This window comes from Microcaecilia unicolor, chromosome 8, assembly GCF_901765095.1.
Source record: "Microcaecilia unicolor chromosome 8, aMicUni1.1, whole genome shotgun sequence".
NCBI classification, from domain to species: domain Eukaryota; kingdom Metazoa; phylum Chordata; class Amphibia; order Gymnophiona; family Siphonopidae; genus Microcaecilia; species Microcaecilia unicolor.
Genome location: NC_044038.1, coordinates 75,867,101 through 75,893,046, shown reverse-complemented (window position 1 = coordinate 75,893,046; position 25,946 = coordinate 75,867,101). Strand labels below are relative to the sequence as shown.

Sequence of the window (25,946 nt, the reverse complement as noted above, 5' to 3'; positions counted from 1 at the left end):
CAAAAAGGTGGAAATATGAGCCAGGCTATCCAATAATTGGACCTGAAATTAAGTTTAAAATAAACAAAATGTAATAATATTCAAACAAATAATAATAACAAAATTCCACATTAAAAATGACTCGACACAACGTTGTGTTTCGGCCGGATGGCCTACATCAGGAGTCTATAAACAAAAACAGTAAATAAATACATGAATAAAATATACATAGATATGATATGCAAAAAGAGGAACAACTATGAGATATAAGATATCATAAAACATCAAAAGCATAACCATGCTAATATAAATGCTGAAGATCAAATATACAAGAATCATTACGAAAAAAACTGGAGATAAAATATTATAAAAAATTACAAAAGAAAGGATATACATAAATTCAGTGTTCAATCAATGGAGATTAAATGTTAAACTAAATATATAAAGAGGATATACATTGATATAATGTCCAAAAAAGAACAAACACAAGGCTAATTACCATGCTAATATGAGAAACAAAAAGTACTAGAGGAGAGTTATAAAGAGTAAATACATAAACAGGATATACATGAATAAAATATAATGTCCAAAAGGACCAAACACAAGAATGATTGCTGTGCTAATACAAACAGCAAAAAAATAATAATAAATACAAGAACAGGATATGCATGAGTATAATATAATGTCCAAAAGGGACAAACACAAGAATAATTGCTGTGCTAATATGAGCAGCACAAAAACGTATTCCTGACTAATTGCAGTTTAGGTTTACGCAATGGGGCCTGACTCTCCATGATTTAATGATGATGGAGAAAGTGGAAATGAGGTTGCACAATACAAATTGGAGTATTTTCATGAAGATTTGGGGACTGTATTTGGATATATGTAAGAATTTGGGATTTTGGATTGGAGTAGTCACTAGCTTAAATTGATGTCATAGATGACAGTCATGGGTGCATAAAGGGAGTATGGGAAGAGATGGGGGGAGATGTGTGAAGGTCACAGGATTGCAGGTTGACTGTAGTTGTTGTTATTTGGATTGTAATTGTTGTTAATAGGTGTGGAGGGGCATAATCCAACATGAACGCCCATCTCCATGGGCGTCTATCTCCGAGAACGGGTACGTGAAGAGGCGGCACAAACCGTATTTTGGAAAAAAAATGGGCGTCCATCTTTTTTCCAATAATATGGTTTGTGCCAGCCAAATGCATCGGATTTGTGCGAATTTGAGCTGGGCGGTTTCGTTTTTCAGCGATAATGGAAACCAAAGGCGCCCAGCTCAAAAACGAACAAATCCAAGGCATTGGGTCATGGGAGGGGCCAGGATTCGTAGTGCACTGGTCCCCCTCACATGCCAGGACACCAACCGATCACCCTAGGGGGCACTTGTAACAATTAAAAAAAAGTTAACTACCTCTGAAGTCCATAGCTCCCTTCCCTTGGGTGCTGAGCCCCCCAAATCCCCCCCAAAACCCACTGCCCACAACTCTACACCATTACCATAGCACTTATGGCTGAAGGGGGGCACCTAGATGTGGGTACAGTGGGTTTTGGGGCAGTTTGGAGTGCTCCCATTTACCACCACAAGTGTGACAGGTGGGGGTGGGGGGGGGGGGGCCTGGGTCCACCTGCCTGAAGTCCACTGCACCCACTAACAACTACTCCAGGGACCTGCATACTGCCGTGATGGAGCTGGGTATGACATTTGAGGCTGGTATACAGGCTGGAAAAAAGTTTTTGAAGTTGTTTTTTTTGTGGGAGGGGGTTAGTGACCACTGGGGGAGTGAGGGGTGGTCATCCCCGATTCCCTCTGGTGGTCATTTGGTCATTTAGGTCACTTTTTTTGGACGTTCGTGAAAAAAAGGGTCCAAAAAAAGTGACCCAAATTCGCGCTAAAAACGCCTTTCTTTTTCCGATTATCGGCTGAGGACGCCCATCTCTTCTCAGCCGATAAACATGCCCCGGTCCCGCCTTCACCACGCCTCTGACACGCCCCCGTCAACTTTGGCCGTTTCCGTCACAGATTGCAGTTGAAGACGCCCAAAATCGGCTTTCAATTATACCAATTTGGGCGCCCACGGGAGAAAGACGCCCATCTCCTGATTTGGGTCGAAATATGGGCGTCTTTCTCTTTCGAAAATAAGCAGGATAGTGTATAAAGAACCAAACATAACATGCTGAGTTTGTATTTGTACATGTTCAGCGCTAATACAAAGCTTTATAAAACATAAATCAACAGATCAATATTCAGCAGCTGTGGCCAGATTTAATTTTAAATGCTGGTTGTGGAGGCTAACTGACCAGATAAAGTTGGAACAGCAATTTTCCTATTCTAACATTATGTGGCTAGTTATTTTGGATAGCAGTATAGGTAACTATTGCTTCACCCTTTGTCAGCCCACACACTACCTTAGTACAATCCAGATAGTGCCAAAGCAGCACTGTCCTGATCAGGGCCGCTGAATATCCACAGCCATTTATCCAAATATTAGCAGCCATTATCTGGCATTGAATGATGATCCAAGAAAATATGGGGCTCTTTCACTAAGCTGTGTTAAGTGGTAACATGTGCTTAATGAAGCAAAAAAGTCTAATGCGGAACACATTACAGTATCCTATGTTAGTTTTTTGCATGTGTGCGCTAATTGCTATGACTTTTTGGTGTGGAAGAACAGCATTATCTGTTTGACGATTTGTAATGGTTGTCATGTTATTTTCTGTTTTTATTTTTGTATGTTTGTTTTTAATTATATATGGTTCCTTGGAAACCAACTATGTTTTAGGGGGGATAATGGGGCAGAAAGTGGGTTTTTCTACACTAACCAGTGAGCGCATTTACAGTTAGTGCACAGATAACGTGTGAGCTCTTCCCATCTCCAGAATAGGTTGTGGTTAAGTATGGACATGCAATAATGGTAACTTTACCACATGGCCATTGTTGAAATAAATTGAAATTGGGGTTTCTATGGCCACAGTAAAAAAATGTCCTTAGTTCACGGAAAAGACCCACATAAGGGTGGGCAAAAGCCATTACTGCTTTAAAGTAAAAGGGCCCCCATGTGTTCTCTGATCTATACATATCTAAGGCAATATCTTCTTTCACTGTGAAGAAAAATGTGTGAATTATAAAATCTACACTGTATTTTAGTGAGGCTGATGAAGGGAATGTAAACCAGTTCAGTTTTTTTTCTCATGTTTAATTTATTTTATTGATTTTTGATACAAATACAATCAAGAGCTCACAACATAACAACAAGTAACATTTTACAAAGTATGGCAATACTGGAGCTCACATGTAAAGGTTACGCAATGAATACCATTGAATATTATCCTCTGTTTATACAGCATGGAAAATAACATATGATTTCTCTCTGTGTACAGGTCTTCCATTTGAAAAACATGCCACTAGAGGATGTGTGAATGCTGGAACCTGTGAGATTGGGTTCCCAGCGCTGAAAGGGAACACTTGCCTTCAACAGAACAGATTAATCTGTCTATAACATGGCAGGAAGCATTTCAGAAGTCTCATATCTTGATCAGACGCTGCTTTTTCTTTCACTTTGCAATTGCTTTAAATAGAATAGAACTTCAAAATAATCCTCTACAAATGAGTATATGTCAGAAATTTTAACTTATCTGATTTCTCCAATCTTGTTAAAAATGAGAGCAAAAGCCTCAACTGATTCCTTCTTAGCTTTACAGCGGATCACTTTCAGGAGTTCATGCAGTCATCATTGGCTGAAAAACCTCTCAAAAATTTTATTGAATTACACTCTAATGTCCATATAAATATTTTACTTAGCTTTTAAAATATGTCAATTCTTCGTCTCTTAACGTGTCTTAATTCCACGGCCAACAATGGCCAAAGTTTCACAACTTTCATCAGGGTTCGTGCAATATAAGCTCACTCCACATTGTGGCTATCCTCGATAATCCCTTATATATGTAATTTATAGAGGATTTCATTAGAATAGGCCATGTTAACTGTTATGACAGGGATGGGTAACCTCATTCCTCGAGGGCTACATCCCAGTTAGGATTTCAGAATTTCTGTAATGAATATGCATCAGATTTGACCGGGTTTACAATCTATAAAGTGATAGTACAAATTAAATCCACAAAATCAATTATCACTTAATAGTTCATAAATGTTTATTACATATTACAAAACAACCTAAATAATATAACCTAAGATCATTAAAACAATCTGTCCACAAAAGTGACTCCCAATGCACACCCCCAAGCGCTAGTATTCTAAAAGTTAATGCGTATAGTTGACTCTCAAAACACAATTCCCTGGAGGTAGAAAAGTCATCATTAAGCAAGCTATAACTGTAAAATGTTTATAAAAAGATATTTGAAAATAGATGAAAAATCATCGCCTGCTTGCAATGTACTTAGTGCTCTCAAAGTCCACCAACCAATACACATTGACCACTTGACAATCAATGATTCTCAATAAGTTGACTTGCTTGAATAAGAGTTGACTTGCTTGAAGAAGAGTCAACCCCCACTCAACCATAGGGTTTTGGAGAGGAAGATCACTGCTGCAAACCAGCAACACAGTACTGAAATGTTGCTCATCGTCGCATCATCACACTTACAAACAACTTTATTAGGCCTGACATGACATTATGTGTCGCCACTGGGCATTATCAAGAACCAGAACTAAAAAAGAGAGGCAAGAAAAAAGAAAAAAAATAGTAATAGACAAAAAAACATATACACTCAACTCAAGCATTGTTTCTTAAACCCCAATACAGAAACCCCAAAACCTTAATCTAATCAAATTAAAAAAAAACTTACGTAAAAGGCTTTCACAAAACCATTTATACCACACTGCAATGGAAAAAGCCAGTGAGGGAAACCCTCCCCACCACCAAAGTCTGAATCAACCACCAGAAATGGCCTGCTCATATCCTTACTTTAATTAAACTAATGCCCAATCAACTTCCTTGTTCAACCCAACTAGTTCTACTGTGTTCCATATATTCTATAAAATTTGCACATAAATATTTACACTTAGAGTACAAAGTACCACATGCAAGTTATAGAATAGTATCAGTTACACATATAACTTACTTTAGTTTAGTTTATTTGGACTTGATATACTGCCCTTCAATATAATTCCATATAATTTCAAATTTAAAACTACATGTCTAATCTTCAAGGCTCTTAAAGGAAATGGCACCAAGTACTTGAAGAACAGGATGACCCTCTGCACATCTCCAAGGTCACAAAGGTCCTGCCAAGGAGTTCCCTAACCACACCCACTCCATAAGACATTACATGACGTGATGCCCGCAAACGAACCTTGAGTAGCCCCCACACTCTGGAATGCACTCCTGAAAGGCTTTGCTTAACACAAGACTATCTCTACTTCAGGCTCTTCAACCAGGCCTTTAATGGAAGAAGTAACTAACCTCTTAGTCTCACACACACACATGGAGTGACACAAGCTGCACATTCTGCAGCAGGACATATTTATCCACTTCTACCCTAGCTCAGATAATATTTAATCATCTCTCTGACCTCATGTGCAACTTTCTTTAAATTAGTCCCCTTATTTTCTGACTCCTCTTACTCTCTTACCTATCTATATGTTCCATCTTTGCTTATGCCCTATGCTGTCTATCAAAATATTCTATTACGTAATGTGTTGACATTCTAAGTAGTATACAATGCCATATTTGTATTGTTATTTGAATATTTTTACTGCTGTAATTGTCCATTGCTTATGTTTGATTTATTCTTACTGTACACCACCTTGAGTGAATTCTTTCAAAAAGTCAGTAAATAAATCCTAATAAATAAATAAATGTAATCAGAGTGGTATTGAATAAAATCAAAATGTATTCAAACTGAAAGGAACTCTATAAATTGTCAAGAATTTATCCTGATTTGTCTAGAGAAACCCAGAAAAGGACTTTGGCCTTGGGGGCTAATTTTTTACTCAAATTTCCTTGTATATGTCAAATACTGTTTCAGTCTAAGCAATTTCAATTCTTTGATCCTAAGCAGTTAAAGGAATTTCTATTATCAAAAGAAGAGCTAAATGTAACTGTTAACTAACAGATAGCACACTGTAAGATAGGCTGGAGGAAGCTAGATGGAAAGCTGTAACTAAATGTTCTATTTCCTAAAACATATTATATTATATGATTTTTTTTATTTCCATTTTTTTGGATCAGATTTGCCTGAATATAAGGGTCAAAAGGAATATATTTACTATTGTTTAATGTAAATCGCTTTAAGCTAATATTTTCTAATTGCTGTATCATCTCTTTTTTGAGTTGTGTAAAATATAAATGAATAAAAATAAAATTAAAAAAAAGAAAAGAAAAGGAAATACTACAAAATCACATTCTCTATAAGCAGTACAGCACAGGAGAAATAAAAATAAACATGCATTATCTACTGTTGGAAGCAAAATGCAAGATCACTTTGCACCCCAAAATAAAACCCAGAAATAAATTATTGGGATACAAATGAAATGTTTAAAAAAAACTTGTGGGACACAGTGGGTCCAATATTCAGACTGCAGGAGGCTGCCCCTGCAGTTGGCCCCGCGCCCGCCCCCCGAAAACGATCGCTACACTACCCGCCCTCTTCTCCCCAGATCCTTTTCTTTTTGTTTAAATTTACCTCTGTCTGGCGGCAGCGTAGTGTTAGTGAGAAGGAGGCGGCGCTCCCCCGCCCCGACGTGTCAGTCTTCCCTTCGCTCAGTTCCCGCCTTCTGATGTCATTTCTGATGTCAGAAGAAGGCGGAACTGAGTGAAGGGAAGACTGACACGTCGGGGCGCGGGAGCGCCGCCTCCTCACTAACGCTACGCTGCCGCCGGACAGAGGTAAATTTAAACAAAAAAAAAAAAGGAAAAGGATCTGGGGAGAAGAGGACGAGGTAAGCATGGTGCGGCGGGGCGCCCCCCCAGAGGATGGCGCCCTCCTGCCATGCTTACCTCGCTTACCGTGTTGGCACGGCCCTGATCAAGGGATATTAAAGCACACAAGGCAGAGAAGAAAACAACATAGCATGGACAAGTGGCACAACCATGCGATATCAGAGAACTAAAAAAGCGAGGCAGGAGGAGCCCCATCACAAAACAGGAATGGGGCAGATGGCATAGCCTTTCCACATCAGGGAGGGGACAGACCTGAAAACACCTGGCCAAAAAAGTGGGTTTTTAAAAGAGTCTGGAAATGGAGATACAATTGTTTTGGACGCAGAGTTGCTGAGAGGGTGTTCAAAGAAAGAGAGCAATACAGAAAAAAGCAGAATACCAAGTGGATTCTAGACAGGAGCAATGTAGTGGAGGTAAAGACAGCTGAGAGGCAAAAGCCGTAGATGGAGTATAAGAGGAGATCAATGTTGAAAGGTAAGAGGGGATACCTGAATGCAAAACTTTGTGGGCCATGGTAAGCATCTTAAACTGGATACAGAAGGATAACTAATAGCTAATTGACATTAACAACCAATTATAGGCATTAATTGGTGCTAACTTGCACTAATTAGCAGTTATATGTGTAACTGCTCTTAATTGGGATTTTATAAATTGTGCAAAATTCAGAATGCACAACTGCAAGGAGGGTGTGGACAGGAGGGGCATGGGCAGGTCAGGGGCATTTACACGTGTGAGTTATAGAATAATATTTGATACATGTATAACTGACAACAGTTAGGCACGAGCATCTACGCCAGCCTTTGAGCTAGCATAAGTGCATACGCATAACTTTATACATTAGTATTCTATAATGACAATTACGTTGCAAACACAAAACTGGCTATATGTGGGCAGTCTGGGGGTGGAGTTAGCACTTAACAGCTGAAGGTGACTGCATAAATAGGACCACATAAAACACAGTCCTATCTTTACATGGTTCACCTTATGCAGTTAAGTGCTGAATAATGAACTTAATCGCGTAGAATCTAGCCATCCGCATGCATCTGGATATTCAATGATAGTGCCTGGAAATGGCCCAGCACTGAATATCCGAGAACAAAGCCGGCAGCGGTCAGCAAAACACTGACCACCACAGGCTGAATATCGGGACCAATAATAACATAAAAATCTCCATACTAGGTCAGACAAAGCTCCATCAAGCCCAGTATCCTGGGCCCAATATTAAGCTTGTGGTAGGCAATGTTTTTGTTGTCCACTACAGAGTTAAACCCAGATATTCAATGCTGGGCCGTTTTAATACTGGAATTGAATATCTTTAACTGCTACAAGGCTAACCTTTTTAGTGGTCAAAAATAGGACAGCTATTTATGCAGTCTAACTTAACCATTAAACTTATCCAGTTAGGCACTGAATATCGGTGCCGAACCGGATAACTCAGGTGATATAGCTGGTTATTCGCTAGGCGCTAACCCGCAATATATCTATTTTTTAAATTTATTTTTATTGCACTTGTATCCCACATTTTCCCACCTATTTGCAGGCTCAATGTGGCTTACAAAGATCTGTTATGGCATTGCCATAACAGTGAAGAAATACAATTGGTGTTGCAAAGAGATAAAAGAAAACAAGGGGATCTGGTTATGCAGCTGACAGTGAGACATTCTGAATAAAGCAGTGTAAGGGTTGTGTTCAAGTAATTATGGGTTCTCGTGGTAGGCTTTGCGAAAGCTATTTAATTCGTTGATCGTTTTTAAGTGAGTTGGTAGTTCATTCCACATCTTCGTACTCATGTAGGAAAAGCTGGACGCTTGTGTTAGTTTGTATTTGATCCCTTTACAGCTGGGGAAGTGTAGGTTGAGAAAGGTGCGGGAAGATCGTTTGGCATTTCTGGGTGGAAGGTCCACGAGGTCTTGCATGTAGGTCAGGGCATCTCCATGAATGATTTTATGAACAATCGTGCATATCCTTGAACGTGGTACGTTCTTTTAGTGGGAGCCAGTGTAGGTACTTTCTTAGGGGTTTTGCACTTTCATATTTTGTTTTTCCAAATATGAGTCTGGCTGCGGTATTCTGGGCCATCTGGAGTTTCTTGATGGTCTGTTCTTTACAGCCATACTTCAAAGCACAAACGAGAGAAACCACATTCCACAAAACTCATCAATATGTAACCCAGTTGGGTTAAAGATGTTTTTTTTATTACTTGGTGGGCCTGTAGTAGCTGGTCAGCTGGAGCTTGGGAAGTACTGGTGAGCGGGAGCTGACGGCCCAATCATTGAGGAAGCTGTGCTTTGGGCAGCGTTTGAGCCTATTTTATTAACATTTTGGTGGCTTATTTAAAATTAGGGTTTACTGAAGTTAAAATGCAAAACTCTGGCTTTGCAGGTGGGTATTTTGAATATTACTTGACAGCAGAGATTGTTTATTATAACACAGTAGCTGGGAGGGGGGGCAAGATGGCAACCGGGAGGGAGAGTTGAGAAGTCGCTCCTAGCCCACTTACCTCAGATTTTTTACAGACAGGGGCAAACTGCGAGCAGGTCCCGTGGCTTCTGTTTCACTGTTAGTGGGCTCTCTGGATCGATTCCTCAATCCGGGAATGGCGACAGGAGCTGTGACTCCGTTGCCGAGAGTGTGGGCACAGGTGAGCTGGCCCCCCTAACAACGGTCAGCTCCTCCCATGCCGGTGGACACGCCGAGAAGGGGCCAGGAAACCCCTGGTTCCCAATTGGCGACGGGGCCTCCCGGCGCGGGACCCAACCCAGATGGAAGCCCGCCGATAGTAGCTGTACAAGGAGTGTTGGATTCAAGGGAAGGAAGTGTTCTAACTGGGAACCATCTGATGAAGGATACAGGGCTTATGGAAAAACCCTTGATACACATAGATTTACCAAGTAAGTCTTGGGGGGAAAACCAGATAAAATTACTCTGGAAGCTATTTGGGAAACTTTAAAGAACCTAGAAACTTCATTTTCTCAAACACTTTCCCCATTAATTGATAACTCTCAGACTCTACTGAGAAAAATACCAACATTAGAAGGAAAATACAAGTTATGGACGAAGCAATGGAGATTAATACGAAAGATATACAAAATTTACAACAGGTACAAGCTAATTTAATCAAGGAGAATTTGTATCTTCAGAACAAAATAGAAATTCTGGAGAATATACAGAGGTCTAATACACATAGACTGATAAATTTTCCAAAACAAGCTTTAATAGCCCCATTAATAACTTTTAAAAGATATATGAGTGAAGTTCTGAAGATACCAGAGAAGGCATATCTACTACTACTACTATTTAGCATTTCTATAGCGCTACAAAGCATATGCAGCGCTGCACAAACATAGAAGAAAGACAGTCCCTGCTCAAAGAGCTTACAATATCCACTGATATCAGAAATTTATTACCTGTTACCATACAAAAAAAAGGAGAAGGAACAAACAGAGGATCAGGGGACTGAAATGCCATTTGATACTTTGGATTTAAATTTAACACAAACTTTGGAAGACGACAATTTAGGCTTAGTGCCAATGACTTTAATAGTTTCCTTTGTATAACAACCTGATAGAGACTGGATTCTTAAACAATTTTTCCTTCATAGAGATCAGCTCTTTATAAATTACAAAATAAGAATGTTTCCGGATGTTTCCAAAGCAACCCAAAAGCAGCGTCAAGAATTTCTTAAATTACGCCTAAAGGTACATCAATTGGGTGCTCTTTTCTGGTTAAACTTTCCGTGTAAATGTGTAGTAAAATTAAATTCTGTAAAATACGTGTTTTTTGATCCTAAACAATTTAATTCCTTTTTGGATTCTAAATTAGCCCTGTTACCTTCAGCACAGTCAAGATCAATTATTACATCTACTCCGTGAGATAGTTAGGAATTCCCGGAACCTCCCCTTAGTCCTCAGTTTCCTAAATGAAAGAATTTTTCTTTATAATTCCTCAGATATTGTGTTATGCCTCCCAAATAGTGGACTATAGATGAATATTATGGAAAGTTTGGTGCAAATTTTCATTTTATATTGTAATTTTTATTAATTTTGTTAGTTTTTTCCTCTTTTTGCTATGCTAATTGTAAGATGGAAGCATGTATAGAATCATATATCTTTTGTTAATCATCTTTGCTATATCAAGATATATTCTTGAAATTAATGTAAAATTGTAAAATAAAATTATTTAAAAAAAAACAGTAGCTGTTTAAAGTTTAAAAACATTTTTTACTGGGAAGTTCCTGGCCCTGTAAAGGGACTGTACCCTCAAATTATAAATGATTTTATGGAAGTCTGTTACGGAGTTCTTCAAGATTAATATTTGAACAAATAAGAGTTTCAATGCAGCTGCTTAAAAACAGTTTCAAAGTCAATAATAAAGGTGCTTTCAAACTGGTTCTAGATAATTTAAAGTTGTTTATTGTTTTAAAAATATCAGCTTGCAAGTTAATTAAATCGAATAGTGACAGCTTTAGGAAGTTTAAAGCTGGAACTTTGAAGTCTGGGATATTAAATAGTAAATGTTTCAGACTGGGTGTACGTTGTTTTTGTTAATTTAGACATACCTAGCCAATCAGGGTTTCAGGATATCCACAATAAATATGCATGAGACAAATTTGCATGTGCTACCTTCACTGTATGTAAATCTTTCTCATGCATATTCATTTTGGGTATCTTGAAAACCTGACTAGTTAGGCAACTCCCAAGGACTAGTTTGAGAAACCCTGCACTAGAGTGGACATGCAACTAAAATGGCACCTCCCTAATGGCAGAAACTTCTCTGAGGAGGAAATTGAAGGCCTTGCATGAATGGTGTTTCAAAATGAGGGAGTCCTCTATCCTGAAGGTAAAAAGATGGCCAGCTCCTCTCTATATGACGATTTGGCACAACATTTAAAAAAAAACTCTGGACATAAGTAGCATTTTTCTGGGGTATATCTATGGCAATCAATGGTTTTAAGCCACCGACTGCCGCAGGGTGAACTGAGCCTGGATTCTTGATGCCAGACATGTAGGATAAGGTACTTCTATATGAGATAATCACAAAATAACAATTATTCTGGACTTGTTTTCTAAGGAATATCAAAGTACCTAATTGGCCCTTATGCTCTGCTGACAGGCTACATCAATGAAAGGAATAATGGCAAAATGGAAATATATTATATATTATAGATATAAAAATAAGAATATATGGCAAAATGCAAAGCAAGTTACAAAGATATATTTGTACTACAAAAATACTGATTACCAATAGATGTGTATATAAATATAAATATCTAAGCCTCCCCAGCCCAACCGTGACCTTTCCCTGGCTGATGCCCCCCCCCCCCCCTCCCAAACGCAGGGCTGCCTGGTTGCAGCAGTGCTGCAGCCAGGCAGATTTCGGATGGTCCCTCCGCTCCTTCCCACCCTCAGTTCCCTGATTGACAGCCCTCCTCTCTGTTCCTCTCCCCCTTGTATGTGTTTAACCCTTTTACTTTCAGGCACAGCAACGGCAGTGAAGAGGACAACATAGTGGGCTCACCTTCAGCTTCTCCCTTCCCTCACACAGTGTCCCGCCTTCTGCGATGATGCATTTCCTGTTTCTGCAAGGGCATGACACTGTGTGAGGGAAGGGAGAAGCTGGATTGTCCTCTGCACTGCCGTCGCTGCGCCTGAAAGTAAAAGGGTTAAACGTGTGTGGGGGGGGGGGGGGGGGAGAGGAATGGAGATGAGGGCTCAGGGAGCTGAGGGAGGGCAGGGAGAATCACTGGACATGGATGGGAGGGCATGGGGAGAAAAGAGATGGCTGGAATTCGATAGGAGGGCAGGGGGAGAAGAGATCGCTAGACAGGACAGGAGGGGAGGGCCGGGGAGAGAGGAGAACTGCTGGACATGGATGGATGAATGGGGGCAAGGGAGAGAGGAAATTTGCTGGATATGGGTGGATGGAGGAGAGGACAGGGGAGAATGACTGGTCATGGATGGATGGAAGGGAGGGCAGGGAAGTCAGGAAGGAGATGCATGTGGATGGAGGGGAAGGAAGAGAGGAGAAATGCTGGATATGGATTGAGGGGAGAGAAGAGAGGAGAAATGCTGGACATGGATGGAGTCTGCGTACTCTTTATCTTTTAAAAAATACTATAAATAAAAATCACAAAAAAAAGAAAGATTAAAACAAAAAAAAAACATAGATAAAACAATCCACATCTCATACCCCTGGAGCATATTACTCATTATACATCCATCCCAATTATTACTTATCATGACAGAACATTTCTCCTAACGGTTCCCTTAAAAACATAATCGCCATTACATGATAACCTTGTTAGCACCCATTTCATTTGTGTGAGAAACGGGCCTTTTTTACTAGTATATATATATATATATATATATATATATATATATATATATATATATATATATATATATATATATATATATATATATATATATATATGTACAGTGCACTCCATTTAAGCGCATGCTCTGTTTAACTGCATGCCGTACTTCGGTCCCGTTTTTGGCGCCATCAATTTCTGTGGGGACAAACTATGGTTTAGCACACCACTGATAAGTGCAAGATTCGCTTATATGCATGGTTTAAGACCGCTCCTCTGCAGGAAAGACTCCACATAAGCGCACACACGGAATATGGAAGCCAATTGGCATGTGAAAAGGGGCGGTAAATTTGAAATCTCGTTGGTTAACTGCCACAGGCAGAATAAGCGAAAGAATGTTGTTAGAGTGTACACTGGTGGCGTCGCACAACTGTAAGACTTTAACACTGGCTGAACAAATAGAAGTTCTTAAAAAAATTAGAAAACAAACAAAGTCAAGCATCTATTGCTAAACAATATGGTGTCAATCCCAGTCAAATTTCACATATCTTGAAGCAGAAAGCAGAAAGACCAGCTTCTGGAAGACCGGCAAAACAATATAAATCCACAACATAAACGTAAACGGGCGGGAAAAGCTGAGGATGTAGAATATGCTCTTTTTCGGTGGTTTTCTGAAGTCAGGAGCAGACAGTTTCCTGTCAGTGGTCCACTGCTTATGGAGAAAGCTAATCAGCTAGCTGAAAGTCTTGGACTAACTGAATTCAAAGCCACTGTTGGATGGTTGGAAAGATGGAAGAAGAACAACAACAACATAAAATTCAAGAAACAGCATGGTGAAAAACAAGACGCTGATGACTTTGGTGCTGAAAATTGGGTTGTTTCAGTTCTTCCTACCATATTGAACGAGTTTGCACCTCGTGACATTTTCAATGCTGACAAAAACGGTCTCTACTGGCGAGCGATTCCTGATGGAGCACTTGCATTCAAACAAGCCGAAACTACAGGAAGTAAAACGTCGAAGGCACGACTGATGATCCTCCTTTGCTGCAATATGGATGGGAGTGAGAAGTTGGAACCACTCGTCATTGGAAAGAGCAAACAGCCCCATTGCTTCAAGAATGTTAAGTGACTTCCTGTGTTATACAAGGCTAACACAAATTCATGGATGACTGGGGAAATTTGGAAGCAGTGGCTAAAGAAATTAGACACTAGAATGCGGGCACAAAAGCGTCAGATTTTGTTGCTTTGTGATAATTGTGCTGCACACAGTGATGATGTCAGGCTGTCTAACGTCAAGGTGGTCTTCCTGCCACCAAATACTACCTCTCTGATCCAACCTATAGATCAGAGCATAATAACCAATTTCAAACAACATTATCAGGCTCTTGTGCTACGTCGTCTGATGAGCGTTATGGATGACCAGACTAGCAAAGATAAACGTGCTGTTGAACTGGCTCATAATCTATCACTGTTGGATTCCCTACATATGCAGAAAGAAGCCTGGAATCATGTTACACAGGCAACCATTGTGAACTGCTACAAGCGGGCAAGCTTTGTTAGGGATGTGGAGAGTAACGAAACAGATGCAGCTGTTGCAAACGCGTCAAATGAACAGGCTATTGACATCCCACCTGGTGTTACTGAAGAGGAGTTTCATCACTACATAGCTGTTGATTACAATCTACAAACAGCTGACGACAGCACTGATGTCCAGATATGCGCCTACACTCAGGCAACGACTGATGATGAAACATATGATGAAATGAGCAACGAGGCACATGCTGACGAAATTCAACAACCTCCTGTAACTTTTGCAAGAGCACTGGAGAGTCAATACCGCGCGGGCCTATCTGGAGGCCACTGGATGTCAGTGCTATGACAGTTTTTACCGTCTGGCAGATGTAGTCTATGGAACTCACAGACACAAGAGTGTACAGAGGACTATGACTGATTACTTCAAGTAAGCCTAACGTCAGTTAACGGAGACTGTATACTGTACGTATAATAATATAAATCTTGCACTTATCAGTGGTGTGCTAAACCGAAGTTTGTCCCCATAGAAATTGATGGTGCCAAAAACGGGACCAAAGTACGGCATGCAGTTAAACAGAGCATGCGCTTATCTGACATGCACTTAAATGGAGTGCATTGTATATATTATTAAACCACTAGTATATCCTAAGAAGATTATAAGTCACACCTATAATATATCCTATACTGGTGTCTGGACATGGTCCGGCATTGAATATCCGGGCCTAATTTAGCTGGAAAGTGTCAGTGCTTAAAAAAAACACTGACTGCCACCATCTCAGTTTTGATTGGCTACTTATTATGTTCCTAAAATTTGGAATTTAGTGAAATTCTGAGCATAAATTTAGGGACTAAGCCCTGCTGTATTTTTCAAAGAAGCCAATTTATGAGTTTATGTCTTAAAGTTAAAAATGTAAATACTTTGAATAGTGGAATCAAAGCTTTTATCTGCTCAGTGTTTACTATAATGCCTGTGTGTTTGGTATGCTTGCATAATGCTATCAATGCATAGTGCAGGCTTACAATCCCCTCGACTAACAAAGAAATAACACATGAATGACAAGGAGAAAGGATTATAATTAATTGTTTTTTTTTCTTAGCATGTTTAATTGATTATTGATTTTAAGGTAATTTTGTACAGATCTTGAGAACTCTTTAGCAGCAAATGTAACTGAAAAAAATTGATCAGACTCCAGGAACTGAGGCTTTAACTATGACTGTTTTCAGTTGGGAAGATCATAGTAGTTAACGTAGTTTACACTATTCAAATCAATTACAAAGAGGAAGAAAAGAAGCATCCGATCAAGATATGAAATTGCAGAGATGTTTTCTGCTGTGTTATATACAGGTGAATTTCTTCATTGCAAGCTCCGTCATCCCTTTTGTCGCTGAAAAGCCAATCTCGCAGGATCCAGTTGAAATGCATCCCTGAATGACCTGTTCTTCAAATTTATCACCTGTTCACAGAGAGAAATTACAGGTCATTTTCACTGCTCATAGCATGTTCAAATGAGATTATTTACCTACATACTGTATTGTCCCATCCTCTTATTTAATTGCATGACCACCATGTGTTCATTGAGCCAGTCATTCAGAAGACTGGGTAATGTGCTTGTTCATCAATCTACTATATACTTTTTTTTGGCCAAGCCAGTGCATACACAATAACTGAAACTGTATGTTACACCTGTTCTTTATGTAACCAATTGTTTATCTACTCTTGATTGACACTTGCTATTATGTATTATTGTAAGCCACATTGAGTCTGCAAATAGGTGGGAAAATGTGGGATACAAATACAACAAATAAATAAATAAATAAATAAATCAGAGACCATCATTGGTGCATTCTTTTCCTAGCAAAACAGCAAAAGTAGAAGCTAACAAATGCGCAAACAAATAGGGAGATAATATCAAAACCAGTTTATTCAGAATATTCATATCAAGGACCCAACATAGTCCGTGTTTTGGCGCCAAAGCTCCTCCTGTCTTCTTGGTTTTGCATTTTTTTCCTAGGCATCCCTGGATTTCTGCTTTTTTGCTTTCAATAATCATAGAATATTTAATTACATAGAAACTTGATGGCAGATAAAAGCCATATGACCCATCCAGCCTGTCCATCCTTTGTAACCCCTAACTCTTCCTTTTCCTAAGTGATCCCACATGCTTATCCCATGCCTTTTTAAATTCTGGAACAGTTCTTGACTCCACAACCTCCACCGGGAGGCCATTCCATGTCTCCACCACCCTTTCTGTGAAATAGTACTTCCTTAGATTACTCCTAAGTCTAACTTTGTCATATGTCCCCTCATTCCAGAGCTCTTCTTCAGTTGAGGAATTGGGGGGGGGGGGGGCTGTATAAGATCAGAACAGTGCCAATATTCAGCCACTATGGTCAGCAATCTGTGCACTGGCTGGTCTAGGCTGGCCTCTGGAGGTTATCTGGGTGCCTGCCGATGTTCAGATCAATACCTAGATAAATACCCAGATAAAATTAGGACAGCCTTTTTGCTGCCCTACCTTTATCTGTGTACTTACCTGGTTAGCAGACTGAAAATGGCCCGTAAACTGAGTAAATGCTGGCTCTGCTCTTACTCCACACTGGCCTGCCCTCACACATAGGGGTAATTCAATAACGTGGAGGGGCATAATCGAACGGCGCCAGCCATCTCCGTGGTTGGCTCCGTAAATGGGCGGAGCCAACAGTATTTTCGAAAAAGGTGGCCGGCCATCTTTTCTTTCGATACTATGGTTGGGGCCAGCTAAATCTCAACGTTTTGGTCAAATGTTGAGATCGCCGGGTTTAGAAATGGCCGGCTTCAGTTTTTGATCATAATGGTCATCTCAAACCCGGCGAAATGCAAGGTATTTGGTCATGGGAGGAGCCAGCATTTGTAGTGCACTGGTTCCCCTTACATGCCAGGACACCAACCGGGCACCCTAGGGGGCACTTCTAAAAATTAAAAATAAAAATAGCTCCCAGGTGTATAGCTCCCTTCCCTTGGGTTCTGAGCCCCCCAAATCCCACTCCCCATAACTCTAGACCACTACCATAGCCCTAAGGGGTGAAGGGGGCACCTACATGTGGGTACAGTGGGTTTTGGGGGAGTAGGTTACTTACGTCAGAAGGAGGCGGGGCCTAGGCCAGGGAAGAAGAGACGTCATGGAGACTACAACCAACACAATAGATCTTCCTGCCCGTGCAGCGCTTCTGAAAGAGGTGAGAGGCGCTGCTCGGGTCGTTAATAGGGAGGGGGGTCTCGGTGGAGGGGGGAGCGGCGTAGTCGACCTCAGGGGGGGCAGCGGGGGCGGGGCACGGGGCAGAAGAATGACGGGAGGCGGAGTTAGCTCTGTAGAACACAGGAACAGGAAGGGAGGGGGACCGGGGCAGCTAGCATTTTGCTTTTTCGGGGGGGGGGGGAGCGGCGGAAAGTGGGGAGCAGCGGGGGGGGGGGGGGGGGCAAGGCCGTCCATACAGGACGCTCCTGATGAGCGCCCTTGCCCCCTCCCGATCCTTTTTTTATTTTTTTTATTTGATGTGTTTGCTGACGTCCTTTGGACCAATCACAGCGCTTTTAGCTCTGCTAATGCGCTGGGATTGGCTCAAAGTTTGTTTATTTTTTCACTTAATGATTTTTCCTGGCACAGCGCTGTCCTAACGCGAGGTCCAGACCTCTCGTTAGATTTCCTGCCTTTTTCCTGCGTAAAGGCAATCGGAAAAGGTTAGTGCATGTCGTTTCAATGGGGTTTTCACACTAATTGCTCATCTCCATTCCGTTTTCGTTAGCTGCTGGCTTCCTCGGTAAAAGCCCTTTGATGCATGCAACGGATCAAATTTTCCTCGTTGGAGGGTCATTAAAGGCTCATTTAGTTTTAGTGCATCTGCCTCTTAGTCTGTTCTCTGCTTCTCTAGTGTTGTGCTGTCTGTGGTAAGTTTGTGCCTTGTATCTGTTCTTGTTTGATTAGTTCCCTCTCTCTGTGTGTTCCCTTTGTTGTGCTAAGCATAGGCTCTGCTCCCTGTGGTTGTGCCTCCGCTTGGCAGTCCTCCTGTCCTTGTATTTGCTTCTGTTTGTTTGTTTTAGTTTCCCTTTGCTTGCTGGGTCTGTCTCCTGATTTCAGTGAGCTGTGGAGGAGTAGCCTAGTGGTTAGTGCAGCGGACTTTGCTCCTGGGGAACTGGCTTTGATTCCCACTTCAGCTCCTTGTGACTGTGGGCAAGTCACTTAACCCTCCATTGCCCCAGGTACAAAATAAGTACCTGTATATATGTAAACCATTTTGAATGTAGTTGCAAAATACCACAGAAAAGCAGTATATCAAGTCCCATTTCCCTTATCTGATCTGTGTGTGTTAAGGCAGCTTTCTCTGTTTACGCTCCCCTTTACCTTGAGTGCTGTGTGGCATAGCCTTGTATATTTCTATAAGCAGTTCCCTTTACCCTTGTGTGTTGTGGGGTCAGCATTGTGCATTCTTGTGTGTGGATTCCTTTTACCCTGAGTGCTATGTGGCACAGCCTTGTTTATTCCTATAAGTAGGGTTACCATATTTTTCCCCCAAAAGGAGGACACATGCCCTGCCCCCACCACACACCCCACCCCGCCCCATTTCACATCCCACCACGCCCCCTGTCACACCCTCACTCTGCCCCCTGTCACATTTTCCCCTTCCGCTGTCACATACCCCATCGCCCCCCTTCCCCATCACCCCCCTCCCCTTACCTTACTACTGCCCTGGTGGTCTAGTGACCTCTTCGGGGCAGGAAAGAGCACCCTCTTTCCTGCCCGGAGCACTGCCCTGCATGCATGATTCCTGTGGCTGATCCTCGGCGCCGAGTCAAAATGGCCACCTAGAGTTGAAGTCTCACGAGGTCACTTCAACTCTCAGCAGCCATTTTGAATTGGCTCCGAGGATCAACAACAGGGAGGATGCATACAGGGTAGCGCTCCGGGCATGAAAGAGGGGGCTCTTTCCCAGGGCCATGCCAACCCGGTAAGCTGGGTAAGCATGGCAGGGGGGCACCTGCCAATCAATATTAAAAATTAAAAATAAGTCGCGTTGGTGCGTTGGCGCCTATGCGCATGCGCTGCTCTGCTTCTGCTGCCTTCCCGTCCCGTGCACAGCGCTCGCGCCTTGGATTGGAGCCTCGCTTGTCGTGGATGTGGAACAGGAGCACATTACTTGCCAGGCAGGCACAGTCCGAGTCTCTGACCGCCGTCGTCGTCGAGTTATTTCGAGAGTGCTGAGAGGAGGGCGGAGAGGACAGAGGAGAGCTGCTGCTGCTTGAATTGGATCCGGATCCGCAATTAATTTGTTTTTTTGCTGACATTGGTAAGACATCGCCTTCTTCTTTTGACAATCTGGATAATGTAGTGTTCATTAGTCATTGAATATATTCATTCTCCTTTCTGTCTGGTGGTGACCTAGTGGGACTTTAATCTTGTACTTTAGGCCTTGGGTGGCTCCTTTCAAACTCTTGAAACAAGCATTCACTTAAGGACATTTTTCTGGTGGTCATCTGTTTTTCATATTGTCTCTCTGAACTACAGGCTTTGTCCTGTAGGAATACTTGATGTTTTTGGAGAATCTGGTTACCATGAGTGGTTCTGTACTTTTTTTTTCTTCCTTTGCCAAAGGTAGGTTAACATGGAAAGGAGGGGAAACTATCTGTTTCTCTGCCTTCAGTCAGGAACAGTGGCATAGCTAGGGTAGTTGACACCCGGGGCCGGTCATTTTTTAACACCCCCCCCCCCAAAATCCAGTACTAGGCATACCGAGAATACAAAACACTCAGGACCTATAAAGCAATTCTACCATACCATAAGCAGTAATTTGTACGAGTCACAGAAGGAAAAGAAAAGCATCTTAAACACTACAGTGAGCACTAGAACATCAATTCACCTATTGTAAAACGAAAACAGACAGATTAGTACAGATCATCAATCCTGCACAGTCAATGCCAACCGAAAGCCATGTCTTTTTCACAAACACAGATACACCCTAATCCACTATAGAATAAGTAATCATAAACTTTCTATTTAGACAAAAATTAAACTGAACCCCTGATGCCAGACTCTGCATACAATGCAACACCACAGAAACAGAAAATGTCCCCTAGTACTGTGCAAAATATAAAGACAGCAGATGTAAATTTGAAAAAAACTAATACCAATCACCACTTTACAAATTAACAAGTAGAAATAAAACAAATACAGAAAATAAAATGATACCATTTTATTGCACTAATACATTTAGCTTCCAGAGGCCAAAATCTCCTTCCTCAGGTCAGTACAGTATAGTACTGTTACAGTATCCTATCCTGACCTGAGGAAGGGGGTTTTGTTCTCTGAAAGTTGTCAAAATGTATTAAAATTAGTCCAATAAAAAGATTACCTTATTTACATGTTCTATTTATAAACATTTATTAACACAGCTACAATACTATATCCTAAAGCAAAAAAATAAAAATATATATTTTATTTACAGTTTGTTGTCTCTGGTTTCTGCTTTCCTCATCTTCTTTTCACTGTCTTCCTTCCATCCAGCATCTGTCTTCGCTCTCTCTCTCTGCCATCCAGTTTCTGCCCTCTCTAATGTCCCTTCCATCCACTGTCTGCCCTCTCTCTCTGCCCCTTCCATCCACTGTCTGCCCTCTCCCTTCCTTCCATCCACATTTGCCCTCTATTTCTGCCCCTTCCATCCACCATCTACCCCAGTCTGCCATCTCTCCCTCCTTCTTCCATCAACATCTGCCCTGTCTCTCTCCCTTCCATCCACATCTGCCCTCTATCTCTGCCCCTTCCATCCACCATTTGCCCCAGTCTGTCCTCTTTCTCTCTCCCCCTTCCACCCACCATCTGCCCTTTCTCTCTGCCCCTTCAATTCGTCTGCCCTCCCTCTCCCATCCATCCAGAGTCTGCCCTCCCTCACGTGCCCCCCTTCCATCCAGGGTCTGTCCCCTCTCTCTCTGCCCCCTCTTTTCAGCCCCCAGTTCCAGCTCCCTTCATCCACCACATGCCTTGCATCCCCCCTTTTCAGCCCCAGAACCATTCTCCCACCTGCCACAGGCATGGACCCATTTTCCCTCCTACCCCCTTGTCAGACCCCAGTTCCAGCTTCAGACCCCTTCCCCCATCTGAGCACTCCCCACCCCTCCCCAATCCCCTTCTGCCCTCTGACCCCCCCTCTGAGCTCCCCACCCCTCCCCAATCCCCTTCTGCCCTCTGAGCTTCCCCCGCCCCGAGCCGGTCCCGTCCTGCTCCCCCTCCCCCTCCGTTTTGACAGAGCCCTCTTCTCCTGCCACCATCCTGCCTTTTTTTTTTAAATCCATGCAGCGACGCAGGCAGCGCCTCACGTCTGCCCTGCGTGTGCTGTGTGAAGAAGAAAATCGCGTAGCTGGTGTCGGGCCTTCCCTCGCTTTGTCCCGCCCTCAAGGAAATAGGAAGTTACCTCAGAAGAGGGCGGGACAAAGTGAGGGAAGGCCTGATGCCAGCGACGCGATTTTCTTCTTCACACAGCACACACAGGGCAGACGCGAGGCGCTGCCTGCGTCGCTGCATGGATTTTAAAAAAAAAGGCAGGGTGGTGGTGGCAGGAGACGACGGAGCACCCCCCCCCCACCCACTGACACCCGGGGCGGACCGCCCCCATCGCCCCGCCCTTGCTACGCCACTGGTCAGGAAATTTGGAATGCCAAGGTAGCTTATTTCAAAATAGAAGTATGTAAGTGTGGAAAAATAAACAAATACAGAGTTATCCTTGTTGGTTGTCTGCAGGATTCTGCTTCATTAATTGAAGATGACTAATTTGTTCCAGAAGTTGTTCAACTAAGTTGTTGAAATACTTTTGTGGTGGGCAGTGGATGGCACAAAGGAGAAGTAGCCACAAAGACAACCATGTCCAAATGGATTAAAGAGGCAATCTGTATGATCTGTGTCCCTGAGGGTTGCCCACCGCAGAATACTTGTGGGCTCACTCCACTAGGCTGAGCACAGATCTGTTTCTCCTTAGTCGAGATCGGGTGGCAGAGCCGGTGGTGGGAGACGGGGCTGGTGGTTGGGAGGCGGGGATAGTGCTAGGCAGACTTATAGGGTCTGTGCCAGAGCTGGTGGTGGGAGGCAGGGATAGTGCTGGGCAGACTTATACGGTCTATGCCAGAGCCGGTGGTGGTAGGCGGGGCTGGTGGTTGGGAGACAGGGATAGTGCTGGGCAGACTTATATGGTCTGTGCCAGAGCCGGTGGTGGGAGGTGGGGCTGGTGGTTGGGAGGTGGGGATAGTGCTGGGCAGACTTATACGGTCTATGCCCTGAAGAGGACAGGTACAAATCAAAGTAGGGTATACACAAAAAGTAGCACATATGAGTTTATCTTGTTGGGCAGACTGGATGGACCGTGCAGGTCTTTTTCTGCCGTCATCTACTATGTTACTATGTTACTATGATTACTGTAATGGCCCTGGGCGGGCCTACTCATGGGGATAAAGAAAGTGCATTTGAATGATGATTTGGCCCTGCAGGTTGAGGGAACTGGGAGTGAACCAGCTGGGAAGAAAGGAGCAAAGGCAAGGAAATTTCTGTGGGGTGGAGGGAAGAGAACAAGCTAGAATCATGAGGAAGGAGGGGAGACTACAAGGGCACAGGAAAGGAAAATCAGCGCTGATGGAACAGAAAGGCAAAGAGGCAGGCAGGAAAAACAAGGCAAGGAAATTTCTGGGGGGGGGGGGGGGGGCGCCAACTGATAGTCTGCAGGGGGCCACTAGAGACCCTTGGCACGGACCTGCTCTTTCCTGTCCCAAAGGTGGAAGAGGTCACTAGACCACCAGGGCACTAGTAAGTAAGGGGAGGGGAGGCTAGCAATCTGCCCGTTTGTCCGGATTTCTGGACAAACGGGCAGGCTGGCGGGTTTATCCAGAAATCTGGACAAACGGGCAGATTGGCAAAACCTGTCCGGTTGTCCGGACATGCCCTCAAAAAGAGGACATGTCTGGGTAAATCCGGACATATGGTAACCCTACATTCAGGTACACTGGATATTTCTCTGTCCCAGGAGGGCTCACAATCTAAGTTTGTATCTGAGGCAATGGAGGGTTGTGACTTGCCCAAGGTCACAAGGAGCAGCCATGGGATTTGAGCTGGCCACCTCTGGATTGCAAGACCAGTGCTTTAACCACTAGGCCACTCCTCCACTCTACTCAGGTATGGGTTGATTAACACCTTTCTTTCCAGATGTTCTCTACAGAATTCCAAGCCCTGAACCACAACTCACATTTCAACTCCGTCAAGCACCCATCCTGCTAATTCTTCACATCATCCATAAACTCTCCCCCCCCCCCCCCCACCTTGAGCTCCCTCCTGACACAACTATAGTAACACAGTAGATGACGGCAGATAAAGATTTGTACGGTCCATCCAGACTGCCCAACAAGATATACAAGGTATGATGAAATACTACTTATATATGCTTGATCTTGATTTGACTTTGCCTTTTTCAGGGCACAGACCATAGAAGTCTGCGCAGCACTGGCCTTGTTCTCCAGTGACTGAAGCTGAATCTGTGCAGCCATGATCAGGGCATAGACCATGGACTTTGCATTGGCTTTGCTTCCCAGTTACTGGTGCCATCTAATTACTGCTAAGCTTGTTTGGTTCCATGCCTTCTATACGGGAACCCTTTGTCTTTATCCTATGCATTTTTTAATTCCGTTACTGTTTTCATCTCGCCATCTCTTACAGGAGGGCATTCTCAGGACCAGTGCAACCCGGTAAATGCGATAAGCATGGCAGGGGGCAAGCCAAGCCAAGCCTGCCGCTTTCACTGCTGCCGCTGCGACTTCAGGTAAAATAAAAGTTTTAAAGGCAGGGCAGCAGGAAGGAAAGAAGGAAGGGATGTTGTGGGAGAAGAGGGCAGGCAGGTGAGGGCTGGGTTTGAATTGGAACTCATGGGCTTAAAAGGGGGGCAGTTGGGGGCTGCAGCGAGTCACTGGACATGGATGGGATGGGATGAGAGAGGAGGGCAAAGGAGAATTGCTGGACATGGATGGGAGGGGAGGGCAGGGGAGAATCACTGGACATGGATGGGATGGAAGGGGAGGGGAAGAGGAAAAATCGCTGGACATGGAGGGGAGGGTAGGAGAGAAAGGAGAAATTGCTGGACATGGAGGGGAGGGCAGAGGAGAGAGGAGAATTGCTGGATATGGATGGAGGAGAAGTTAGGGAAGAGAGAAGAGTTGCTGGACATGGATGGAGGGGAGGGCAGGGGAGAGCGGAGAGTTGCTGAACATGGATGAATGGAGGGGAGGGCAGGAGAAATGCAGGACATGGATGGAGGGGAGGGGAGAAAGGAGAAATGCTCGACATGGATGAAGTGGAGGACAGAGACGAGAGGAGAAATGTTGGACAGGGATGGAGGGAAGGAAAGACAGAGAAAGGAGATGCATATGGATGGAGGGGAAGGGGGAGAGGAGAAATGTAGGACATGGATGGAGGGGAGGAAAGACAGAGGAAGTAGATGCACATGGATAGAGAGGACAGAGGAGAAATTCTGGACATGGAGGGGAGGAAGACGAAGGAGATGCACATGGATAGAGGGGAGGGAAGACAGAGGAGATGCACATGGATGAAGGGGAGAGAGGAGAAATTCTGGACGTGGATGGAGGGGAGGGAAGACAGAGGAAAGAGATGCACATGGATGGAGGGGAGAGAGGAGAAATGCTGGATAGAGGGGAGGGAAGAGAGAGGAAGTGAAATAACATGGATGGAGGGGAGGAGAAATGCTGGACATGGATGGAGGAGGGAGAGGGAAAATGCTGGACATGGATGGAGGAGAGGGAAGAAAGAGGAAGAAGATGCATACTGAACGGAGATGAGGGAAAGGGAAAAGAGGAGAAAATCTACACTTGGATGGAGAAAATAGGCAAAAGCTTGATCCACTCTATACCTTCTCCAGTCAAGTCCGCGGAGGACCCAGCTTTTACCTATGGATGTAGGGCAAGAAATGAAGAAGAAAGGAGGAAAGTAAAGAAATAAATGGAAAGGAAGCCCTGGAAATGGAGTTAAGAGAACAGATAGCAGGAGAATCAGAGAACGGAACCAACATGATCAGAAAAACAAAGTCACCAGACAACAAAGGTAGAAAAAATCATTTTATTTTCATTTTAGTGTTTGGAATATGTCCAATTTGAGAATTTACATCTGTTGTCTTATTTTGCAGTGTATAGCAATGTGCTTCTG

At 43.1% G+C, this 25,946-nt stretch overlaps 1 protein-coding gene across 2 annotated transcripts in view; it reads left to right on the top strand.

Moving 5' to 3' along the window:
- The window catches only part of LOC115476909 (phospholipase A2 inhibitor and Ly6/PLAUR domain-containing protein-like), a 40,712-nt gene extending 36,768 nt beyond the window's left edge, over nt 1-3,944 (top strand). For both annotated transcript variants that reach the window (XM_030213486.1, XM_030213484.1), the window contains exon 5: nt 3,361-3,944. In XM_030213486.1, the coding sequence (XP_030069346.1) occupies nt 3,361-3,479 (119 nt within the window). In that variant the 3' untranslated portion in view covers nt 3,480-3,944. The remainder of the gene's footprint in view (nt 1-3,360) is intronic.
- Nucleotides 3,945-25,946: the final 22,002 nt, after the last annotated feature.